This window comes from Aulostomus chinensis, chromosome 22 (assembly GCF_037954235.1).
Source record: "Aulostomus chinensis isolate RoL2024-O1b breed Wild chromosome 22, RoL_Achi_v1.0, whole genome shotgun sequence".
In the NCBI taxonomy this organism is placed as follows: Eukaryota; Metazoa; Chordata; class Actinopteri; order Syngnathiformes; family Aulostomidae; genus Aulostomus; species Aulostomus chinensis.
In genome coordinates, this window is record NC_141341.1 from 9,566,032 (window position 1) to 9,589,496 (window position 23,465).

General features: G+C 39.9%; 2 protein-coding genes and 1 long non-coding RNA gene across 6 annotated transcripts; 1 reads left to right on the top strand and 2 right to left on the bottom strand.

Moving 5' to 3' along the window:
* Positions 1-1,268: 1,268 nt before the first annotated feature.
* LOC147240670 (lipid transport auxiliary protein 1-like) lies at positions 1,269-4,256 on the top strand. The gene is made up of 7 exons (XM_086194241.1): positions 1,269-1,579; positions 1,672-1,773; positions 1,865-1,973; positions 2,088-2,136; positions 2,298-2,469; positions 2,568-2,626; positions 3,012-4,256. Exons 1-7 carry the CDS (start codon positions 1,523-1,525, stop codon positions 3,217-3,219), a joined length of 756 nt encoding a protein of 251 aa, XP_086050367.1. The 5' UTR covers positions 1,269-1,522; the 3' UTR covers positions 3,220-4,256.
* Positions 3,572-22,921, bottom strand: tuft1b (tuftelin 1b). 4 transcript variants are annotated; one of them, XM_086194239.1, is made up of 13 exons: positions 22,146-22,256; positions 21,689-21,742; positions 10,087-10,161; positions 9,913-10,011; positions 9,730-9,804; positions 9,517-9,591; positions 8,267-8,356; positions 7,382-7,477; positions 6,561-6,784; positions 6,347-6,452; positions 6,043-6,126; positions 5,866-5,960; positions 3,572-5,158 (listed from the first exon to the last, which is right to left on the bottom strand). In XM_086194239.1, exons 1-13 carry the CDS (start codon positions 22,149-22,151, stop codon positions 5,086-5,088), a joined length of 1,152 nt encoding a protein of 383 aa, XP_086050365.1. In that variant the 5' UTR covers positions 22,152-22,256; the 3' UTR covers positions 3,572-5,085. The 4 variants fall into 4 exon arrangements, with proteins under 4 accessions (XP_086050365.1, XP_086050364.1, XP_086050363.1 ...); XM_086194238.1 differs by having other exon boundaries at positions 21,689-21,745; positions 22,146-22,218; XM_086194237.1 differs by lacking the exon at positions 22,146-22,256 and adding an exon at positions 22,681-22,921 and having other exon boundaries at positions 3,728-5,158.
* LOC147240672 (uncharacterized) lies at positions 17,041-19,670 on the bottom strand. The gene is made up of 4 exons (XR_015111365.1): positions 19,294-19,670; positions 18,279-18,354; positions 17,476-17,846; positions 17,041-17,207 (listed from the first exon to the last, which is right to left on the bottom strand). It is a non-coding gene; the product is annotated as an uncharacterized LOC147240672 (long non-coding RNA).
* Positions 22,922-23,465: the final 544 nt, after the last annotated feature.

The following is a 23,465-nucleotide window of genomic DNA, read 5'->3' on the forward strand; positions in this document are numbered from 1 at the left end:
AAGCAGAGAGCTACATGCTACATTACTGGTTCCTGCAATGTACCCTTTAAAACAATATGAAATTATGATATTACCATCAACATTGTGGTTTTTTTTTTACATTCAGAATTTAAAAAAACTAATTGAAAATTGTTCACATTACCGGTGAAAGAGAAGAAACATAAACATGAAGAGAAAGGGAAATAATAATAAAATGGAAATATATAGACTATGTACTGGCTATAACAATATATTACAAAAATAATACACAGCAATGAAACGCATTTATATACAAATCGGAGGACTGTTCAAGCAGCAGTATGTGTATAAACATACAATTTCATATGTGTGTGACTATGTGTGTGGGTGTGTGTAAAAAAGAAAATAGAGAGGATGGTTATGACCTCATAGTAATGATCCTGTCTATGTAGTATTTGAAAATGCCAACTCACTGAATAATTGAGAGATGTTACAGCAACACAGAGGATTACAATTAGGAAACTGGTAAAGTGAAATAATATGGTAAATATATTATACATTATATATACGTGTGTGTGTGTGTGTGTGTGTGTGTGTGTGTGTGTGTGTGTGTGTGTGTGATGCAATACATTTTACTATCTTGGCTTTTTTTTAGGATCAGTGGTGCAGTGGACAAAACAAACCTAATATAAATCCATCATGAGGATTGGAATATTACGTTATCATTTAATCACATAGGGAGACACTTTGTTTATTTTAAGAGGCTGTAATTTGTTGTTCCATGTTGCTTGAGTTCCACTCACTACTGCCCACAAGTATTAATGGAATAAGAATGTAATATTATATAAGATAAAAATCATTCTTCATTAGACGGACATTGCATGTATCGAATCAGCAAAGATGTCAGACATACAGCACAAGTATGTGGTAACACATTTTTGCGGAAGAACACAAGCAATTTAAGCATAAGGACGTGTACAAAAGTTGGAACAGTATAAACAAGGTTAGATACAAAATAGGAACATTATGTACAATGATAAGTGTATTCACAGTCAAATATTGCACAGGTGTAAAATCATAAACATACTCACAGCTGAATAGCTGGTGATGAAAACAGGCAGGCAAGTTAAATCATTACAACCATTTATGTTTCTTTAAACAGCTCTAGCTTTAACTGTCTAACGAAGTGAGTTGAAGCCGAATTATTATTTTTTTAAATGCACAAACTAGAAAAACCAGGATTTTTTTTTTGCGCATTCTTACCGCGTTATTACGGTAATTGAGAGCGTCGCAAAGCAGCTGTCGCACTCACAGCATCAGGCTAGCGTAGTCGGCAGCTATGCGCATTTTCCCATGCATGCACCATGTAGCTTAACTCTGAATATAGAGCAGTAACATTCCCAACATTCCTCAAAGCTACAAAGATTTATTTATTAATTTAATGTTTTTTTTTAATCAGCGCTGAAGTGAGCAGTCCTCATAAGTAGGAAACTGAGGGCTAGCCACTGAGCTAATATAGCATTAGCTAACTAAACAAGGATAAACAATTACATTTGGCTTCATCATGGCAGAGTCGTTATCGGGGGTGAACGTTGTTCTGGTTATGGCCTATGGCAGCTTGGTAAGTAACGCAGACCGGCACTATTATTTACTTTGATTTTAGAGTTATTGAATGATGATATTAAGAGTGCTGTCACGTTTGTTTACGTGCAGGTGTTTGTGCTGCTGTTCATCTTTGTCAAAAGACAAATTATGCGTTTTGCAATGAGATCCCGCCGGGGACCACATGCACCGATTGGTCACAATGCACCCAAGGTGAACAGAATCTTCTCTACTATTATCTTCATTTGAGTTCTCCTATCAGCCTAAATTCCTCTAGTTAAGTTTTTATTTACTTAATTTTCAGGGTTTCAGAGAAGACATCGACTCCCAATTGTCCAAAGTCCATGAGATCCGTTTTGAACCTCGGCTCCTGTCAGAAGAAGACGACAGGCTGAAGCAGTCATCACAAATCAGTCAGACACTTCCTCCTTGTTGCCATCTGAATGTCTTAAAAGAACACATTATAGTATATTATATTATATTATATTATATTATATTATATTATTATCTGTCTGTTTGTTTTACAGGTTGTTATAACTACCTGTATAGAATGAAAGCTCTGGATGCCATCAGGGACTCAGGTGAGACTTCTCAGTTTTGTACCATTTCATCCATCACTTCTCACATTCTTACATTGTGTGATGTAATTTACATTAAGTTCTGAGTTGATGGAGTTTTTGGTTTTTCTTGCTGTGACCTGTTATATATATCTCTTCATCTTCTCTGTGTTCCTTCACCTCAGGAATCCCTCTGCAGGAGATAAGCTGCAGTCCCAGTGCATTTACCGGACGTAACTTCCAGAGTTGGCTGCTCGAGCTGCGTAACTCTCACTCTCTGATCAAAAGCAGCCGCAGTGCCCTCATTGACCGCCTGCTTGAGGGCTACGACAGCGCTCGCCACGGGACTGGGGTGTGTACATGTGTCACTGACAATGGTGGATGATGAAAGGGGATTTAACATTGTAGATGGGTCTTTAGCTATATTAATGTCCATCCACTCTGTTTTAGGTCTTTGGAGAAGCCGAGTTTCTGGACTACCAGCAGGCTCTCAATGAACTAGCTGATGTGTAAGTGGACTTAAAAGTGTAAAATTGTTGGATTGATTGATTCGTTGTTGAAATGAAGCCTCCAAGGATAGAAAATCCATAGCAGAGTTTGCATCCAGCTTTAGAAAAAAACCCATTATGACATAAATTCAGGTGGTAGATGTGGTCAGGCCTTGACTCTAATCAGACGAGTGAAGTTTGGAAAAGATCTGACCATGTGGAGTCCAGTCACAACTGCTTTGAGTTCTCTGGTAAAACTCCAAATGGGCTGCCATGGTAACATTGTATAACAAAAATTAATAGTCTTGACAGTCACCAATCACCAACAATAGAATGGCAATCAAAAAAAGTTGGTAAAATAATTGATTATCATGTATAACCCTCTTCGCTTTCCCGCCACCTACAGTGTGAAGGCCTACTCCAGCTCCACCAGCCTGGACCAACACCACCAGTCGGCAGCCAAGGACCTGACGGGCTCTCCTGTCCGCAGCACTCCCTCCACCATCCAGGTCACCTACCTCCCCTCCACTGGCCAGCGCAGCAAGAGGCCCAAACACTTCCTGGAGCTGAAAAGTTTTAAAGACAACTACAACACACTTGAGAGCACCTTGTGAGAGACTGCGAGCAAAGACAGTTACGCATCCAAAGACTGACCGAGCACTACCAAGACCTTTCCTTAGTGTCTGAAACAAGTTTCCAGTCATTTCAAGGAGTTATTTCCATGTTTATTTTTATATAAACTGTAAAAGTCCAAATATTTTTTCCTCTTCATAGGCCTTTGTTCTTAATGGATTTTGAACTTATTAAGTAATGTGAGGACAAACATGATTGTAGCCCATTTGGCAAGTTTTTCATTGTCATTTTTGTAAATAGAAAAAGTAACGGCCTGTAGTAATTTTTATTTGTACAGAAATGTGTAAATGAATGTGTTTCATTATGTGTTTGTATAGATAGATATTTATATTGAATGTGATATTGTGTGATTTGTATTTAAATTAAGTATGCCCTTGGGGTTTGAGATAAAAACCTTCCAATTCATGTCTACATTTTTGTGCGTTACTCCTCCACTAGGTGGCAGCAGGACGTTGCCGGGAAACGGGAAGGCACAGGCAGAGTTTGGCTTGAAAAACTTGACACTGGTTTTTACTACAATTAAATAAAAACTTTTATTTAACACATTAATGATCAAAAACTGCACTTCAGTTTTTCTATCTACAGTGTTCACATTAAATACTACTAACATTCTTCCTAGATTACAGTGGACGTAGTGCCAAGGAGACAACAGTCTATACACACACTAGACATATGCATTTGTTTAGCTGCTTTCAATTGAAAAATGCATTGAGAGAGCACTTGGCAGCAGGGGTAACAACTGTATTCATGTTCTGAGCTATCTTCTACCTCGACACAATCTAAAAGCTACTTTCAGGGTAATAAAATGTTAAAAAGTCAGAGGTGTAATGTATAAAAGCATGATCACTCTTAATTCATGTTCTACCCACTCCACTGTCAGACTAATAGATTTGATTATATTTCAAAGTTGACACAGCTAAGTGCAGGTCTGCCTTTGGCAATGAGGTGCAAAGCATGGAGGAATTTGACCTCAGAACCTTAATGATTCTGCTTAAATCAGCTGTCTATGACAGTGATTCTCAACCTGGGGGTCAGGGTCCCCACAGAGGTTGTGGGATACTATCTGGGGGAATTTACTGAGTATGTGCTGAATGGAATTGATTTGTAAAGTGGAATAAACTAAACTACAACTAGTTCTTTAACAAGTCCTGTGAAACTAAATTATTTTATTTTAATAAGTTAAAAGGCCCAATGCCCTTTTTCTTACTTATTTCCCCCATTATTGTCTCATTGTGGTCTTTAGTCCAAACAATACACGTTTCCTGTGATGGTGCCATTATTAAAACAAATCCATTTAACACTGAAGCAAAAACTGAAGTTATTTTTCTGTCTGTGGGCAAAAAATTGCAGGGAGGTGGGCAATGGATACCAAATGGACTCTACTGGAGGGGGTCTGAGATAAAGAACCACCGGCCTATGGAGCAGTGCTCCAACATTCAACACAAAATTATCATTTTTGTGTCCAGAAGCCTTTTACAGTAACAACTGAGCAGTTTTGACCTGTTGGACCAGCTCAGATTCTCCCTCCCCCTTACTGCTGCTGCATCTCAGAAGCTGGCTGACAGAGAGCAGCACGAACCGCACGGATTGGCGTCTTTGTAAATCCCTCCTTGTTGGGAGCTGTGCCTCCGTCAGATTCCAGGGCAGTATTCTTTCCTTGTTTAGGTTCAGGTTGTAGACACGCAGGAAGCCAGATAGGGAAGCAGAGGCCTCAGACTATATGTGCTGTGTCACCATGAGGTCTGGTAAAACGCTGCAGACCTACTGCATGCTTTATACACTGCTGATTGATTGAATACATATTTACATCTTTGTCACTCTTGGTTCTTTTCTGGTTGTCACTCAATTCAGGATTTGATTTCGATGACTTTGATGAACGGAAGGGACTTGCTGGTGGATGTTGTTGGTGTGAGTGGTTTACTGTGAGCGAGAGACGACACAAGAGTTAATGTTGTAAACCTTAATGTGACACTTCACCTATAAAGCATGAACATTTTTTGTGACTCCAGAGTGCAGGATGAGCCAGCTAAATATATTTAGCATGAAGCTAATGGTGCCCCATCGCCAAAAACTACAAACAGTAAAACTGCCCAAAAAGGTTCATTGACTCTCAACTCATTAACTCTTAAGCAAATTGTCAGAGATGACCCCCATCTTCTTTCCCCATCCGCATCTTCAGTCATTCAATAACACTTGGATCTGAGCAAAAAACAAATTAACTGACTAGATACTTCAGCACCGGTGTGCTGAACTGGAAGGAGTGCAATTAGTTAGGACTACTGTTAGTCAGGGTTATCATTCGTTTTTAGCTCAAATTAAAGTGATTGTGGATTACTGAACATATGGATGGGTAAGGAAGAAGAGGATTATACGGATATGGCGGATTACGCAATTCAGAGGAAGCAAATGCACTTTTTTGGACAGTTTTGCTGTTGTCTGTAGTTGGAGGCTATGGAGTGTCATTAGCCTAAATCTAAATATATTCGTCGCTGGCTCTTTCTGCATTCTGGAGTCAAAAAAAAAAGTGATGCAGCTGTGGAAAAACATCTTCATGAGCTAAAGAAACCTACCGTACTTGAGTACTCCATACTTTTTGGTCAAGTTGATGCGAGAAGGGGAAGGCTCACCTGTAAATGACTTCTGGTTTGTTTTCATTGGATTTCAGGGGTGGAGGGTCCTGGCCTGCCAGGAAGTACTCCATATGGTCATGCATTTCTTTGTTCTGTGAACAAAATAGTGTTATAGACATTTACAAAGCAAGTAAAACAGCTTTGGAAACGCAAACTTTACATGAGGCTCCTGACCTCAGCTTCCAGGAAAGCCACCTTCTCCTCCAGATCCCTGATGACTCTGTCTCTCTCTTGTAGGATGGTACGGGAGTTCTGCAGCTGTTGGGAAAACAAATAAACAATGTGACACCCTCAAAAGAAAAAGCAGCTCCCTCCCTGACAGGAGCCGATGCTGCATCGCTTACTCATCCCATCTGAGTTTTGTTTCACCACACGTTTCGCTTGGCTCCAAAAATCAATAAAATTTGTATATTCGTCTCCCCTGTATCTAATTTCCTCATCAATGACTTCCTGACACAAGGAGTTTGTGTGTTGATACCTGTTCAATCATGTGTCGCATTTTCCTCTGTTGACATTTTAACATGTCGTCAAGGTGATGAATCTTTTCCTTCAGGATGGCCACCTCCTTCTCCAGCTCAGCACACCTGCAAGCACGCGTGCACACGCACACACACACACATGAGTACACACCAACAACCTCCATGTAACAGACAGAGATAAAACAGACCAGTCTTGGACCTTTGGCTCCTCACCTCTCCTCCTTCTCCTGCTGTCCCTCTCTGTTGGCTTTAAACTGCAGCAGCTCAGCCTCGCCTGCCACCATCTTGTCTTTAAGGAGGCCACTCTCAATCTCCATGCTTCCCAGTAGCCTCTGAAGCTCCTCCATCTGCTGACCTCGTTCCTCTGATTGCTCCTCCGCCTTCTGCAGTCGCTGTGACTGCTCAGCCAGTTGGACACGATACTCATTGGACTCCACCTGCCACAGGAGCCACAGACTGAGTTTTGCTGTGGGTTTTTCTAAGATGTTCAGAAATGTTACAGAATATAAACTAAATAAAATTGTTTTTGGTAAAATTGGCTTGCTGTGCCATCTACACACCTGATGAGACACCTCAGTTTCCCTCGTTAGTGCTAAATCTTTCATAGCTGTGTTGTGATGTTTGTGTTGGAATATTTGCTTATTGTGATTTGATCGTACCCAAACTACAACATTGTGATTTGCCAAGGGCAAGAAATGAAGACAAATCTGATAGTCACAGTCAAATTAGTCACAAAAACATGAAGAGCAGTGGCAGTTAAAAGTGGTTCAATGTCTAGTATTGTGGCACGCTAACTTAGTGAGATCATGTGACAGGAAACTGCTTCTCAGTTATTTTAGAAGCTTCAGATGCAGACAGCATCCTGACATGACCTGACAGATGTGCGGTGGAGCAAAGAACCAGACAGTAGAGGATCACAGGATGAGAGATGAAATCAAAAGATAACAGTGACAGATAATGAGGACGATTAAAGGAAGGAGAGCAGCAGGGGAGTGAGTCATAGCTGAGGACAGGAAACGTGTCATGTTACAGACCTGCAGCCTCTCCCTCTCCTCCTGATGCCTTTTCTCCATCTCCTTCAGCTGCGCATACAGGCGCTTGGTTTCCTCCCTGAGGCTCGCGCTCTCCTCCTGGTCATCCCCCGAGCAGAGAACACAAGCAGACAGAGAGTGACATGCTCAATTAGACCTAATCTGGCATGCTGCTTGAACCTGAGGACAAGGTACAATACAGATAACAGCTGAAATGGGTGAAACAGATAAAAGCAGCCATTTTTGATGTGTTTAAAATGTAGTTTGGTCTGGCCTGAAGCAGTTAACTCAGCAGTCAAACAGTCTGACATTTATTAAATTGCGCAGAGATAATCTTGCATCTTGAGGCTGTAGGTGACTGCCATACCTCACATTAAATGGAGGGCGGTGTAAAATGACCCTTGGTAACCTATATACTGCACAAAACACCACAGACTTCTTCAGTAGATAATAGTACTGTGCTACAGGAGATGTTACTGAGTCTCAAACAATGTATGGGAAAGAGAATATCAAGCTTCATATGTGTGTGTGTGTGTGTGTGTGTGTGTGTGTGTGTGTCCCTACTAGTCAGTGTGTGAGTGAGATCTTGTGTGTATGCTTTGCTTTTTTAATCAGCCTCTGAGAGCCTGGCACCACTTTTTATACAGCAGGCACTTGTCTGGTTTGACTGGGAAACAGCTGGAGGGGTGGATCATTTCCTCTTTTGAAAGTTATGTCAGTAATTTAAATACAAATCTGAATGCATTCAAATTAGATTCGGTTGAAATCGGCCTTGGCAGATACAATGAAGGCGTTTCTGGCAGTTCACTCATGAAATATGACATGACAAAAGCCACGAGTCCCACTCTTATGAAGATGTTAGGGGACGATGAAATGTGATAAGCTTACATGAGACTCTGACTCATTGAAGCCTGTGTTGCCATTGGTGACAGCTGATTGGTTTCTGGGCACGCTGACTCTGTAGCCATTGGCTGGATACTGAGGAAGAGAGAAGTAGCTGGTTAGTGGAGTTAGAGCTCTGTTTATTCCTCCCATTTCTTTCATACTACAGAAATGGTGCGAAGTGCTTAAGAAACTGCAATTTGAGAGTCAAATGAAGATCTGAATCATCCTGACAACACATGGAACAAAACTAGAACACAACGTGGTATGAAATACAAAAACAAATCCACAAATTCACACAAACACATTATAAAGAACAATACTGCATCAACAGAGTCCTTCTAGGCAAGTCTAGCCTCACAGCCATCTTGATAATGTCTCTGGACAGATACTTTCAAGCTAACAAGAGTAGGGAAAGAGACATTCCTTCTCCTTCAATGCTCAGTGGGACACTGGTACAGTTGTCCAGTGATACACAATTTTTAATAAGTTGTTTGAGACAGTTTGAGAGGGAAAGTAGGTTCTCATCTTGTTCTTTCGAAACATTTTTGTGCTGGCATTTCACATTTATTCCAACCGCTCCTTTCTGTCAGCACAACACTGTTGTGATCCTCAGTGGGATCAGTGCAACAACACAACGTTGGCTTGTTTCATACGTGTTCTTTGTGGCATTTTTCTATTCAGGATGTGGAAAGTGGTTTGTCGGCCATTCTACAATGTCCTGGTTTCAGTCATTTTGAACATTTCTCTCTAAATGTGATCAAGAATTTGTCTACTGGCTTTATTGTGCTGTACTAAGGAACCCAGGAAGATCAGTGGTGAGACAATGAAGTCTGTCTTATTGAAACCGAGCAAAATCACATCTAAGGTTATCTCATGACCCTTTACAAATAAAGTCTAGAACTACGGTCGCTAAATTAATTTAGTTTAAAGAGACCACAAACATTCCCAATGAGCAAGTACTTCTGCAACAGTGGTGATAATATTGTTTATGTTGCAGTGTGTTGAATACTGCATCAGGGCAGCAATTACTACACTTGTTATCCAAGATTTTTGCCAATTATTAAAATCTCAGAGGAATGACAATGATCTACTCCAAATCCACGGATTTACTTTAATGTTTTAAACCAGCTCACAGGTTCAACAGACTCAATAAGAAAAACTGCTGTAAATCACGTTTCTGTTGCTTGGTCAAATGATTATTTGTCTCATGGACACAGCACAACAGTAGAACAAGCCTGTTATGGTGTGTGTACCTTCTTGTTGTTGTTGTTGCTGCTACTTTGTCTGGCAGCCATCTGCTCTCTCAGAGTCTTCAGACAGTACCTCACCTGAGAATAACAAACACATCATGCTTTAAAAAAACTCACATGTAAGTTGGAGCGACATCACAAACACACACACGCTAATGTTATGCTGTTGAGTCATTGTCTGAATGTGAAGTTCGAATCCCCTCGTCACAAACTGACCTCTTGAATCTGCGACACCTCGTCTGTCAACATCTTTACGCTCTCTGCTCTCTTTGAACGGGATTCAAGGTAAACCTAATTGACACGCCAACGGTAGCATGTTAGACAACACAGCTCAGCTTGGCATGAAAGGGCTCAACATGCAACTACAGAAGCAAGTGTCACAGAAATAAGCTCACATACCTTGATGACTTCAACTTCCACGTCTGTGGGAGTGATGAATTCAAGTGTTTCTTTCTCTTCTTCTGGTTTCTGTGGCAGCACCACCGCAATGCTGCTCTCCTACAATCAGTAAACAAATGTTAAGCCAACATTCCAGTATGTAAATAAAAAATGTTTCGCTCTCTGATTTTGTACCTTGCGGTGCCACTCTGAGTTGTAGTCTGACTGATCCTGATCTTGTAGAGTGAGTCTAAGCCGCCTGCATCTGTCCTGAAGTGAAAGATGAGAAGATAAGAGCTGCATGAACAAGCAGCAATGACTATTATGAGCAGAACAAGAGTGGAGAGGAAACTCACCACTGAGAAAGAGGGCGGAACACGGGTGGGGCGGTGGGGGCCTGTTTGCCTCAAACTTCCTTTTACTAAAGTTCCTCCTCCATGGAAGCCTAACACTTACACTGCATTGCTTAGCAACCAACAATGAGGGGACATTTCCAACGCATCCAGCCTAGTCTGGTGGTTATGACCAAAACGCAACTCTAAAGTTACTGGAGGAATGAAACCAGTTTACCTAAAATATCATGGCAGGCTGAGTCACTCACCCAGCGTGGTCCCCCTTTCAAAAAAGTTTTGATCGTGTGTCATCTATTGCCATGACAACTTGGGGAAAAGTTTGGGTCAACAATCTTTGCAGAGAAGCAGATGATCTAGTCCACGTTCTAAGCCACGCTCTTTTCTTTTCTTTTCTGACACGTGTAAGAGAGGGAGAGAGAGAGAACAAGAAAGAGATGTATATTTTCTAGTGGAGTAAAGCTCTTACATAAGACTCACTCGTGATGGTAACACTGCATATTTCATTCATGTATTGTCATTTTATTTGAGTTGACACAGTTTTGAAGTATCTGTACTCCACTTGAATACATATATTTTAGGGGACTTTGTACTTTTATTCCACTTCATTTAAAGGGAAATATTGTAGTTTTTACTCCACTACATTTATGTGAAGCCATCAGATTACTTTTAAAAAGGATGATTTTTCAAAGAAAACATTGTAAAACCTGATGAAGATGATTTACATTCAAATCTGAAGCATGACAATTTCCAGTGCACAGAATCAGAGCAGCACTACATTAACATGACATTTAGCAGTCAGTGGTTAGAAGACTGAATGCTCCCAAGCACTGGAATAGACAAATACTATATATAATATATATAGCTTGGGAAGTTAAAAAAAAAAAATTTCAGATTTGCCTCCACATCTAAGGGAACCTTCCCACGCTCCACCCCTCCAGCAAGTTTTATGAACATTAACCTGGGGGGTTTTGCTTAATCCTACTGACAGACCAACACACAAACAGCTCGAAAAAGTAATAACACCTCAGACAAATCAGATAAAAGTAAACTCACTTTGATATCTTTTTTCTCTTTTTTTTAATGAGCACAACTCAACCTTTCCTAGAGGGGAACAAATACGTGAGTTAAACATGTATAGTCCTCCTTGGAACCACCCAGTTTACTAACTGGAGGTTTGGCTCAAGTCAAATAGAACTACTTTTGCTCTGAATGCACAAAGAAAACAAACCATTGAGCCCGCTGACAAATGAAATCCATTCCAACAGGTGTGTTACGTAAGACAGCTGTTAGGGTTCTTCATCTTATCACCAACCTAAATAATGCTTAATCCTTGACGCCATGTGGTGCACAGTTATGACTGTTATATTGTTACCGTTCATACTGGTCAGAATGACAACTCTTGTAAGCAGTTTGTTATGTTTGAGAGGTCGCAGAGGTCATCTGCGTTCTTAGCGTAAAGAATTTATCACTTCTGCCAGGTCAAGTGGTGTCGCCTTCATCAGCCTCATTCACTCCATTGGTGGGCGTTGGCGCTAAATCAGATCAACACAGCATAACTCAAATGCCCCTTTATAAATAATATAAATGAGAAAAATGCTCTGCTGATGTCCGAGCTGTAATAATCTTAAGATCTCGGAAAGTTGTAACATGTTTGTAACAGCTACAAGAAATGAGAGACGCTTGAAAGTTAGGTGTTGTTTTTCCACAGAATATATAAGTAAAATGTTTCCAGCGACATATTGACGGGGATGTAACTACTCTGCTATGACGAAGTCTGGCTTTTCAGTCTGAGGTATTTTTACAGGTTTCACAGACAGGTGTGAACCTTCCGTGCAACATATAATGCAAGAGAAACAGATGCTTTCCCCGGTCTTAAATCATGATCTGTGACATTTTACACTCACACCCCTAATAACAACTGCTTCCATATTCACTGAAGCAAAAAGCAAACTGACCCGTTAAAAAGAAGAAACAGTTCATGACACAAGGAACACGAAGACTCAGTGACAATATTCCAGTTATGCACTTGATAGATGTATTTATTCATACATCTTTAATTGCTACTCGTGAGAATGACTCCTGTGGCTACAGTGGAGGAATGATTAAGAGGCAGTTGCACATTCCCTACATACCACAATCTGTTGTCAAGTGTCGCAATAATAAGTTCAGTATGAGCATAATGTGATGACACCACATGCAAATCTATCACTCATTATCCAGGGAGAACAATCATATCCAGCACCACAATCGGAGTCAAATGTTTTGCAAATGTTCCCATTGGATTTTTTCCCCCCAAGCAAACATTCACCCACGCCTTTCCTGGGAAAAGTTCTTAACTTCATTTTGCTTCAACGCAACAACACAGCAGTGCATCATGTGGATACTCAATAAGTGGCCGTAAATTGAGATCAGTGTAGCTGAGTATTAAACCTCTGTGTAACAAAAAACAAGTGAAGTCTGTTTGTATTTTTCAATTGGTTCAGACATTAAACTTGAGGTCATAATGAAATGAGAAACATGCAGCACAACAGCATAGTTCTATCGTGGCGTTCAGCCTGATTCACTGCTGGTGAAGAAGGCTAAAGAGCTGAAAGAACAGAGAATGATACGATACATGTTCCAGTCTCAACTTTGGTATGATTGCTAAAACCCAGAAATAAGTCAGCATTGTTGACTGCCTGCTTCCCTCTTCTCAAAGTTAGCGAATGAGGGTCAAATACCAAAATAAAGGGTCTGTGTTTAACACAAAATAAAGACAGTTTCTACATTTAAAAAGAGGTCGGTATTTAACGATCTATTTTGAAGTTGTTCCATGTGTAACAAGTGGCTAAACTAAACTACAGAAGTTCTCAAGGACATAAACATGTCATTGCATCAAAAACAGAAGGAACGCAAAGCGAGAAGTGTTGATGTTGAAGTCACGAGTCTGCAGTTTGATTTCTTAATACCATAAGGTTAGCTTCGAATTTATAAAAAGCTTATCTTACTGAACAAAATGTGTTGGTCTCAAACTTCTTTTTTTTTAAACCACAAGAGCTAATTTTCTGCTTCCAAGAGAAAAGCTCATATGCTTTTGGCCTAGGGGAACCCTGGAGATGGTAACTTCCGGGTTGGCCTGTAAACAGACATCATCCCTGCTGCAAACTATTGAGCTTTAATGCTTGAATGCGTTGGTCTATGAAACACCCAGCTCATTGTTTTGAAGTGGAAAAAACCTGTTTGTGTATGCCCCTATGATACATAGAAATAAAAGGCTCTGTGAATGTGTGGAAACAATTCACAGTTTGGAAGTGTGCAAATAGAGGATGTCAACTTTAGTTAACATATTTGGTAAACGACATAAGCAACCAGTTTACATGTGAAAATCAGGCTAAATGTTTTAGCCTGAGTGACAGGTCTTCGTAACTGCAATGTCTGAAACCCATCATGGCTGAGGTGGTGATAGGTGAACCAACATTTCAGCCTTTGATGTGAGGGAGGGACAGCTTGAGGGCTTTTTCTTCCAAAGAAAGTAGGAGGACGGGACAGACACACCCTAAGAGGTGATTACTGTACACAGAGACATATTGTCCTTCCTGCACTGCAACACACGCTATGCCAGTGTTTCTTTGGCACCACCTCCATGCATACATGTGCATATCTTACATTTAGATGATACAAATGTTCAAAAATGCTTTCTTCCACTTAATACACTCCGGTATTCAGTATGTGCACATGAACACACGACTTAAGTATGTCAGGGTCATGAAAGCTTCCTCGTGCTGGTCCAAACAAGAAGAAGACGTCTGAGGGGATCGTTATGAAACACAAAGTTGCTGCATATTTTGCATTGTATGTGATGAAACTATTGGTGGTCCTCAGACATATGATAGTCTCTGTTATTAGGTTATATTCTGAGTAACAGGCACCACAGTGACGTCTATAAATGTGGCACTGTATTTTATGTTTTATTGCTTTAATAATACTTCGCAGCTCAGAGTGCTGTGGTTTGTTGGTATAGAGGTCAACATCACAAAAGCCACTGGCAGTAAATGATTATGGATGAAAGAGAAGTTGATTATAGCACTTTAGAAAAGGTGCTTATTAGGCATTCTTAGCAGCCAAATGGCCTGGGCTTGTGATCCCTCTCCAAGGTGCATTCTTCAGTGGTCCAGGCCCATCCAGCGACCAAATGAGCTACTGCTAATTGTTCTTAATACCTGATATAATTACCCTCTGCTTCGTGTATCAACAAGAAAAACACTGACTTCAGTCAGAAAATGCACGCAACAAGGAATATATAGATATTTTCTTGGTTGTGTGGTGGAGGTTACGCTGTAATTTCATATTATGCCTTATTCTTACAGATTCCTGCTTACTGAATCCTTCGAAATTTGGTTCAAGTTATAGAAATAGTTGTTAGTCAAAGCAAACAAAATAAGACCTTTTTCCTGAGCGACAGAAAGAATGCCTTTTGTATATTTTCCAATACAGAAGAGTGAAAATGTGCTACATGTTTCAATAATAAAAAAATACTAGTTACATAATAAATTTAAATAATGGGGTCATGTTACAAGTTAAGTTGACCTTTGAACTTTTGTGTAGTCTGCCGAGGTATAACATTACATAGTTAAATTTGATTTGATGAATTCAACTCAAAAAAACATAAATTAAGTTATAAAATGAATGTTTAGAAATGTAGTGAACTTTATCTTAAAATCAAATCAAATTAAAACGAATCAAATGCATGTCACGACATTAACATTAAAATTCTTCTTTCCAGTTATAGCTAACCTCAAGTTCACTCAAAGTTAAGTGGCGCCCTGATTTTCCAGCAGACATTGAGTACATATATATATATATATATAATATATATAATATATATATATATATATATATATATATATATGTACTTTGTTTTACATAATAATAAAGTTAATGCTCATTTCAATCGTTTGATTGATTTATTGAAAACAAATTTAAATTAAAAAAGCAGCAGCAGCAGTTGAGGGGTTCTGCTTCATTTGACCATAACGCTTCCTTTCTTAGGAATATTCAGATTGAGACAGATTCTCATGAAGTCAATAAGCTCAAAGGACAAAGCATCAGGTGACAACAACATGTTGCACATAATTCTGTGGAAACCTGGCAGCATACAATACAATATTGAGGAATTGTAATGACAACTGGTATCTGCATTCTATTCTGGTGATCATGGCGGTGCAAATAATCCCTTGACCAAAATGTTTTTACAGTAATTGCTCAAGACATTTAACCACGTTATCAAGTCAGCTGTATCTCAACACCAACACTTAGTTTTCATCAAACAAAAAGTATGGTGGTGGAACCAGCTCTATGATTTGTCGTCTATTATGAGCTGATGAAGCTGCTTAAGTAGAAGGAACAGTGACATAAAAACCACGAGTAAACAACAACAACAATCTGCCAGGTCCGCTCCTACGCTGAATGGTGCAGTGAGCCCTGATCACTGTCTTTCTCTTTTTTAAAGTCTTTACTGTCATTGTACGGACAAATGTCATCCTCTGCATTAAATAAGCCGTCCTCTACGGAGCTCATGGAGGGTCAAACCCAGGACCTTCTTAGCATGAGACAACTGTGCTAACCTTTGAGCCCCACAGCCCCACACGAAAGAGTTACTGAGACATCACATATGAGACCACCACCTCTACGGATGAGTGGGTAAAAAAATTTGAAAAAATTGAACTTCAAAGTAGAGAATAAAAGGAAGAAGGTACAGATAAGATAAGATAGAAGTATGACCAAAACTAGACCAGCTTGAATAATATAGCGGATCAGTGGATCAGATCATGTCTCTTTCCTCTGACTGCCGGGGATTCAAAATAAAAAGTAAATATTACATCAGACCTGCAGCCAATAGGATTTCATCAGTTACAAATACAGTTAGTGTCCAGCATGAGTGGTACTGATTGGAGGTGACCTCACTTTCTCACCTCGCCGTCCAGGCTACCAAAGCATCCTGGTATCAACCAATCAGAAATACACCAAACTCTGGCTATGAAACCACAATTTTGAGATGACATCACAGTCGGATTCCTGAAGAAATCTACAATGACAGAAGAAGCACCTTAGAGCACTGAATAAGCAGAAAATGTGATGTCACTTTTAACACGGTAGCTAAAATGTGACGTGAAGGTTCACACACAGTAGAGCACTATTTGCACTAACACCAGTACACTAATAACTGAGACCCGACAGTGTTCACAGCTAAGTGTGAACTCCATCTATCTTTGACTGCAGACAAAGGAGACATTTTATAACCCAGCGACACGACTACACAGGCTACAGATGATAAGAAAAGTAATTAACACTTAAAACAACATGATACCTTCACTTGCTGACATCAGCCACCTTTTCCCAGGACATCGATACACTCTATGCTTCTGAGTACCACCAGCGTGTGTCATCAGCACAAGAAGTGAATCACTTTTCCAAAGAGCAAACACCACCTGATAAACCGATACAGGTTTACAAAGGTTGCTTACTGTTTGTAAAACAGTTTTGATCCCCGAATAATATATGATTCCCCACAGTTTCAACAAAATTAACCTGTTTCTATTGTTCCTTGTCTGCTGTATGAATTATGCTAATTGTACTTAGACTGGTTTGCCATACCTTAACCAATGATACGGCCATTAAACTGTAATTCAATGAGAAGACTAAACTGCAACTCAAAGCAGCATTAAATGCAAACGCTTGACTTCTATCAACAAAGATTTCACTGATATCTACCTGGGCAGACAAAGCAGACGGGGGGCTGGTCCCGAGGATAATCAGGAGATGCGATCCAGACTGTCTCTGTGTGACTAAGTGCGTGGGAAGCCACGGCTGTCTTGCCTTACATGGCTGGGTGAAGCTCCAGCAGCTGCCCAACCCTTTTCCCTCCAGATTGTTCTCCAGTCAAATGACTACCAGAGCAAGTAGGTCTGTCGCTGTGAGCCTCCCCTGCAGGACACTAATGTTAAATACACAATAGAAAGAACTTAAAGGAACATTTACACCTTTCAGATTATTTTATGTTCACATGGACTGAGACATGAGGGGTGTATCTTCTTAAAGCTTGATACTCAGACTGATTTACTAAATAATTTTTTTCCATGAACACACCTCATTTAAAAAAAAAGGTGGCTAGCAGCTCTGATTAACCACAGCTATCCAAAATATTCACTGTCACTCAAAGTACTATCAGTATTAAAAAATATTTGTCCCTCACGGCATATGTAGTTTTGCTGAGCCTCCGCTTGTAGCTGGAGTGTTCATATCTGTTAACTGGAGAACTGGAGTAGTGCTGCACTGTTGCGTTCAAACATGAGGTGAATGAACATATAGTTCCGCTCTGACATCCTTCACTCTTGATCTCTTTCATGCAACTGTGCATCTGGAACCACTGCAGAAGAGTTTGAGTTAAAATGCAAATGCTAGCAGCTAGCATTACACTGACACCAAGTCACTCGCAGTCCCCCAAGTCTTGTTTTCCTTCTTCTCCTCTAAACTTCCTCTTCTTTTCACCTCTGATGGGATTTCTGGCTGAGGAATTCCAGGCTACCATCTAGTACCTGAAAGCAGTACTTCCACCGTGGTCAACTAAAGTTACAGAAACAGACCAAGAATGGAAGAAGGAAAATTCTCCTTATCATTAGTCAGTTTTTCAAATAAAATTCAAGTTAAAAATCATGGGTGTTGGGGGGGGCTTGGGACACTGGTTAGTGTGTGTTTTTAGTGCTGCTAATGTGTTGCTCTGCCGAGCAAACATAATAGGGTCTTCGCCAGAAGTACCTTCTGGCTCAGGCCCTAATAAATGGTATTTAATGTGCCTTTATGTGTGTAGCAATAGAACTAAGTCAAAATACTGCATTACAAGTTAAAGTACAGTATTAAAAGTACTATTCAACAAACTAGAGAAAGAGATATTTCCCTCTGAAATGTAGATTGGAAATATAAAGTAGCATTCAACTTAAAATACCTCCAAATTATAATACCCTGGAGCATAGCATTTTCATCAGTGTTAGCCCTCACCTTAATATTTTGATATAGCTGAGCTTGACTGGACACATTTGCTGTAATACAGAACTCAGTGTGGACAACAAGTGACCTGCAGATAAAACTGTGCAATAAGGAATGCTTCATTCATCTGCTACAAGGTGACACTGGTTGATCGCGGCACTGTGAGGAATGTGTGGCGTGGGTTATATAAGAGAGATTAATGAAGCAACTTTATATAACAGTCACTTGCCCAGTGAGACTCCGTGTGCAGTGTAAACAGAACTGTGCAAACAAAAGTCGAATGACACCTAGGACAAATATGTTCCACTTTGTGTGTGTGTGTGTGTGTGCAAATCCCCAAAGTTCTGTTTACCACAAAAATATTTTCCATAATTTGTTTTGCAAGACCAGTTACTCATAATAATACCTGCTGAATTTGCCAAGGAATCTGTGCTTTGTCTTTCAGTCCATTAGCAGGATTTGGTAAGGATGTACATGTTGGGCATAGTTTCTTTTTCTCTCAAACAACAGCAGAGATCATTTGTGCAGGTTTGTACTCAGCATCCTGTCATTTCTCAGGTTATGCCTGTATATTTCTCTTTGATTATCCTTGTCTTTTGCATGGTGCAACCATATAGTTTATCATTACTGTGACAGGTAAACCGTATAAGTACAATGCGCGCTTGGAAAAAGCAACCACTGTGAAAATCCAGCTAAGCTACTTTAATAATATCTTTGCACGCACCATTCCTGCACACTGTAAATGTTTTACAAGCAAGTTCTCACGCCATCTGAGAGGGATGAAAAAAGAGGCAGATAAAATCAAAATCAACACATTTCTCAAGACCCTGTAACACTGTTGCAGCAACATCACGACATCTGAAAACAGCCCTGAAGTCTCAGAGAACACAACACTCATACAGTCCTCCAGGGACTGGGAACTCTCCCCATTATGTACAAATCAGTTTCGAGCTCATGAGACGACACCGTGCCGATAACTTTTTTGAGCAATCTAACCTCGATGAATAATGTGTCTTGATTAGAATACCTTTCAAAAACTAGCAGGCACTTGAGTGAGCGCAGTCCCCTGCCAAGGAGATATGACCTCATCAGATGTGGTTCCAGATCAATTCCAAAATCTGTCTGATTCTTCCTCAACCAGAGTTCTAATCACCCAATAGAATTTCTTCAAAATACAAGCACACCTTTTGGAGTTATCCTGCGAGCTGACTAATTAAAAAAAAAAAAAAAAAAGCCTGTGATCACAAACACTGTTTCAATATCACTTGTTGATGCCTTAAGATGCCTTATTGCATCCGAGGTGAGACAAAAAATATCCAGCCAGCCCTCATTTTGCATTATTACTTCATCCAAAGAGGTTCTTATTATGGTGCTATTTATCTTTCTGTCTTTTAGCAGGATCAAGAAAAAACTAAGGGGCTGAATTTCCTGAAACCTGGTGAAATTGCATTCATGAAATGTTACATGTACCTTGACAAAGGCAATATATGTGTAATAGTTTACAACCCCTAACCTACTTGGTCTGCTCCAACATTTGAAGACATTAAAGTCGCCATCAAGAGAGAAGTAATTTCAGTCGAGTTTGTTCCATATCTTCTCAGGCAAACCACAAAAGTAAAACGGTCCCTTGTGTATTTATGGTGATTCCATATGTACAGAATGAAATTATCCTACAATTACAGCATGTGGAGATGCTGCTTGTTATATAAGCGAATTAGTTTTCTTGTTACCTTCTGCTGTGTAAACAGAACTTTAATTGTCACCTGAGTTCTTCCATACATCAGAGTGGTTTTAATGTGCTTACACGGAGCAGAAATACAGTCAAAAGCAGTGGTTACTCTCCCACAGCAGAACTTGTTGAGACATTCCCCAGATAAGTCATTAAAAACAAGCATGCCAAAATTGCCTATATTTATGTTTTATGCCCTCTAGTGGTCATAGTAAAAAAGATGGACCAGAGCAGTAAAAACAAGTGATGTCTATAGCAGAAAGGCAGCACCAAAATGAGGTCGGAGCGGGTCAAACCAACAACCTCCTCTAAAATTCCTCCTAATCAGACCCTAAGCGTAGTGTTGGCACATCATAAAAGGGAGTTTCTGAACTTCCTGTTTAAGATGTTTCCTTGCTCCAACATACCTGATTCATATGGGAGGAAACATCTGCAAAATATATCGTTAAGAATGAGCACGCCTCAAAGGAATTCTGGCTCCGTTTTCAACTTTAAATACCTGTCACTTAACTGAACGCATGCCACCTTTAAATATTACTGGAACTACATTATATTATAGCGCACATCAAACAGACGGCTCACACACATTGTCAAAGAAAATGTTGTTTGTTTGCCCCCAGGGGCAACTTGCATTCAACTGTTCACGCTTATGTAACACAACATGTCTTACTGACCCTCGTTTTGTTAAGAGGTCACACTGATTTCATTTTCCAAAAGAAGAAACATGTCACGCTTGAGGCTGCAACTACTGGTCATTTTTTTGTTATTATTTAATCTTCTGATTATTTGGACCATCGATTAACCTATGAAATGTCAATAAAATTTGGAGAAAAAAAAAAAGTTAATCAAAAATTTCACAGAGGTCAAAGTGGTATTTTTGCCCTGTCGAATCACCAAAAGAATCTACATTTTAAATCATTAAAAAAAAAATCACTTTTTTTTGGATTGCCATGACATTTCTATGCCATTGGGGATACTTTCATGACCACACACACAATGGCAAGCGAAGTGGTTTGACACCCCATGAACATGTACCGAAGTATATCAAGAGGAACCAAGAGATTTTTCTCACTCAATCTTTCAGTCACATATACTCGAATAAAAAGGAATAAGTGAAACAGATTTCCATGAATTTACATTTTCTAGTTTTTTTTTTTAATTTAAAAACAAAACAGAGTAAAAAAAAAAAAATTCCAGTATTACAAATGTTTATTTACATATTCCATGTCTTTTCCATGTCTTGACCAGATGGACTAAAACGATGAACAGAATCTTAGAAATTAAGCTCTTTTGATCGACTGATATATTAGTTGTTGCGGCTCAAGTCACATTAAACTATTATAGATAACTTTTGCTTAAACACGTGCCCTACAGTTACGTCAACGCCATATATCTTTACGTCACTTCACTACACTGTACATCTGCTTTTCCCCCTGTCCCCTTATTGTAATATTAAAGGTTTTATACATACACGAATGTATAATACACTTTTTTGTGCTGAGCAACTTTAAACATTCGCCATAAGACGTATATTGTAGCACAGTCCTGCTAACTAGCTCCTGAATTAGCCACATTTTAACACTAATTTTTAGCCGCTTGTCTACTGTACCGGTTAGTTTAGCAGCACCAGTTAATTAAGCTGGTCTTAATTGCCAAGCTAGCCTCGGTCAAGCTAGTTTTATTCATCACTCACAGTCGTCCTGCTGTCCTGGTCTCCATTTTCCACCGGTGTCACTCCACTGCTCATCTTCTTAGTGAAAAGTTTGAAGGAAGAAGAGAAAAAAAAAAAAGAAGACAAAGAAGGAAAGAAAAGGGAATGAGAAATTAGCCGTGGAGATAGAAATGTTTCCCTTTTGGACAGCCGGTAGAAGGTGAAGCTACATCCTCCTCTCACGAGCAACACAAAGGCAATGAAAGGGGAGACGCTCCCTCCGTCCAGGTGGTGCAGCCTGCAGCTCCTCCACACGCCTGCTGCACCTCCCTGACACGGAATGAGCTCGTAAATAAGAGCACACTTGCGTACTGTGTATGTTTTCCTGTGGTATTTGGCTCCCTCCAGGTTCATTTAAACTTCCCCATTCATGGCTTCGTTCATTCATAACATTTAGATTCATTCAACTTATTTCTACTGAGTTGAGTGTTCTGCTTACCTTCATACGTCAAGTCCTGGGATCGTTCAAATCATGTGTCGATTTTGATGTTTTGCTACTTTCCGTCATTGGTCAAATATGTATTGCATCTAAGTCTTTACACAGCAACAATTTTGACATGCCCTTGGAAGTTAAACTATGGAAGCCCAGGAAGGCCATACTTGTAATTACATTTTAAACGCTGTTATTTTTGCGATATTATTATATCTCATTGTCTTAAGCTCTCATTCAAGTCAATGAGTCACAGTCATTCCTGTGAGCCAGCACTCACACCAGGACCCTGACCAACCTTAATGGAACGGGTCCATTATTAATGATACTAATGAGAGAAACACTGGAGGACGTCTTCTGTGAAAAGCACGTGTTTGTGCCAGCAGCCCAAAAAGCAAACGTCCATGTATAGATCAGATCATTCCTGCCAGTCCAGAATGAATGTGACTGTAAATGCTGCTAATTAAAGACAGTAGGACCAACACAGGGTATGTAGGCTAATTTCTTCTAATGACATACAGGGATGAAGAGCGTGATATCTGACCTGAGAGACCTGGACGCCTCCATCTTGCAGACATTTGGTCTGAGTCCTACTGAACAGTATTTTATCCTCGGCAACCTGCCTGATCTTCTTCCAGAGTGATCCCATAAGCCCCCTCTCTACATCTGCATTTACCTCAATAAATATTATTCACCGTCTTCCCCATTTTCCAGGAATAGATGTGTAAATAACACATCAACATGAACAACCTTCAGTACGATCAGTGTTTCCTCGGTGGCTAATTCTGTGCCAGACCTGCAAATAGGATAGAGTCTGGCTTGATAACAGTCCTGTCACATGTCAGGTGGCTCTCTCACCTCTTACTTTTATCCAAGTAGGTGCACTCGTTTACCTTCAGAGGCGCACGGCTGGCACGTTTTGGGAATGAAGTCGGCTAATAAAGAACCAGAGAAAGTGTGTCCTACTTTCCACATTTGACAACGTTCTCGTGCAGGAACATTGCGATCTTTGCTGAATAATGGATCAAAACAGTGAGCAATAAGACATGCACTATAAAAGACAAAAGTATATGCGCAACATTTGGGAGTACAAACTGTATTTTCCTGTTGTTACTTGCTTCAGAAGTTTCAGAGAGGTGCGGTATGAAATGGAACGATCACAACCAGAACAACGATCACAAGCAGCGCTTCCGCTCTTTGACACGATCTCCTTTTTTGGATTCTTTTTCTAGATATAACTTTAATATCATTTTAAGAGTTCTTTGTTCCATGACTGACAATAGAAAATATGTACATATGTACAAATTTGTACACGTTGCGATTCATTCA

Excerpts from the sequence above, each read along its gene's own strand:
- LOC147240670 (XM_086194241.1), top strand. The coding sequence starts at position 1,523 with ATGGCAGAGTCGTTATCGGGGGTGAACGTTGTTCTGGTTATGGCCTAT. Across the intron at positions 2,137-2,297 it reads GCTCTGGATGCCATCAGGGA|CTCAGGAATCCCTCTGCAGG; the intron begins CTCAGGTGAGAC and ends GTGTTCCTTCAC. Across the intron at positions 2,470-2,567 it reads GCGCTCGCCACGGGACTGGG|GTCTTTGGAGAAGCCGAGTT; the intron begins GTGTGTACATGT and ends ACTCTGTTTTAG.
- tuft1b (XM_086194237.1), bottom strand. The coding sequence starts at position 22,785 with ATGGGATCACTCTGGAAGAAGATCAGGCAGGTTGCCGAGGATAAAATA. Across the intron at positions 9,805-9,912 it reads TGGAAGTTGAAGTCATCAAG|GTTTACCTTGAATCCCGTTC; the intron begins GTATGTGAGCTT and ends CGTGTCAATTAG. Across the intron at positions 6,127-6,346 it reads TGCGACACATGATTGAACAG|CTGCAGAACTCCCGTACCAT; the intron begins GTATCAACACAC and ends TTTTCCCAACAG.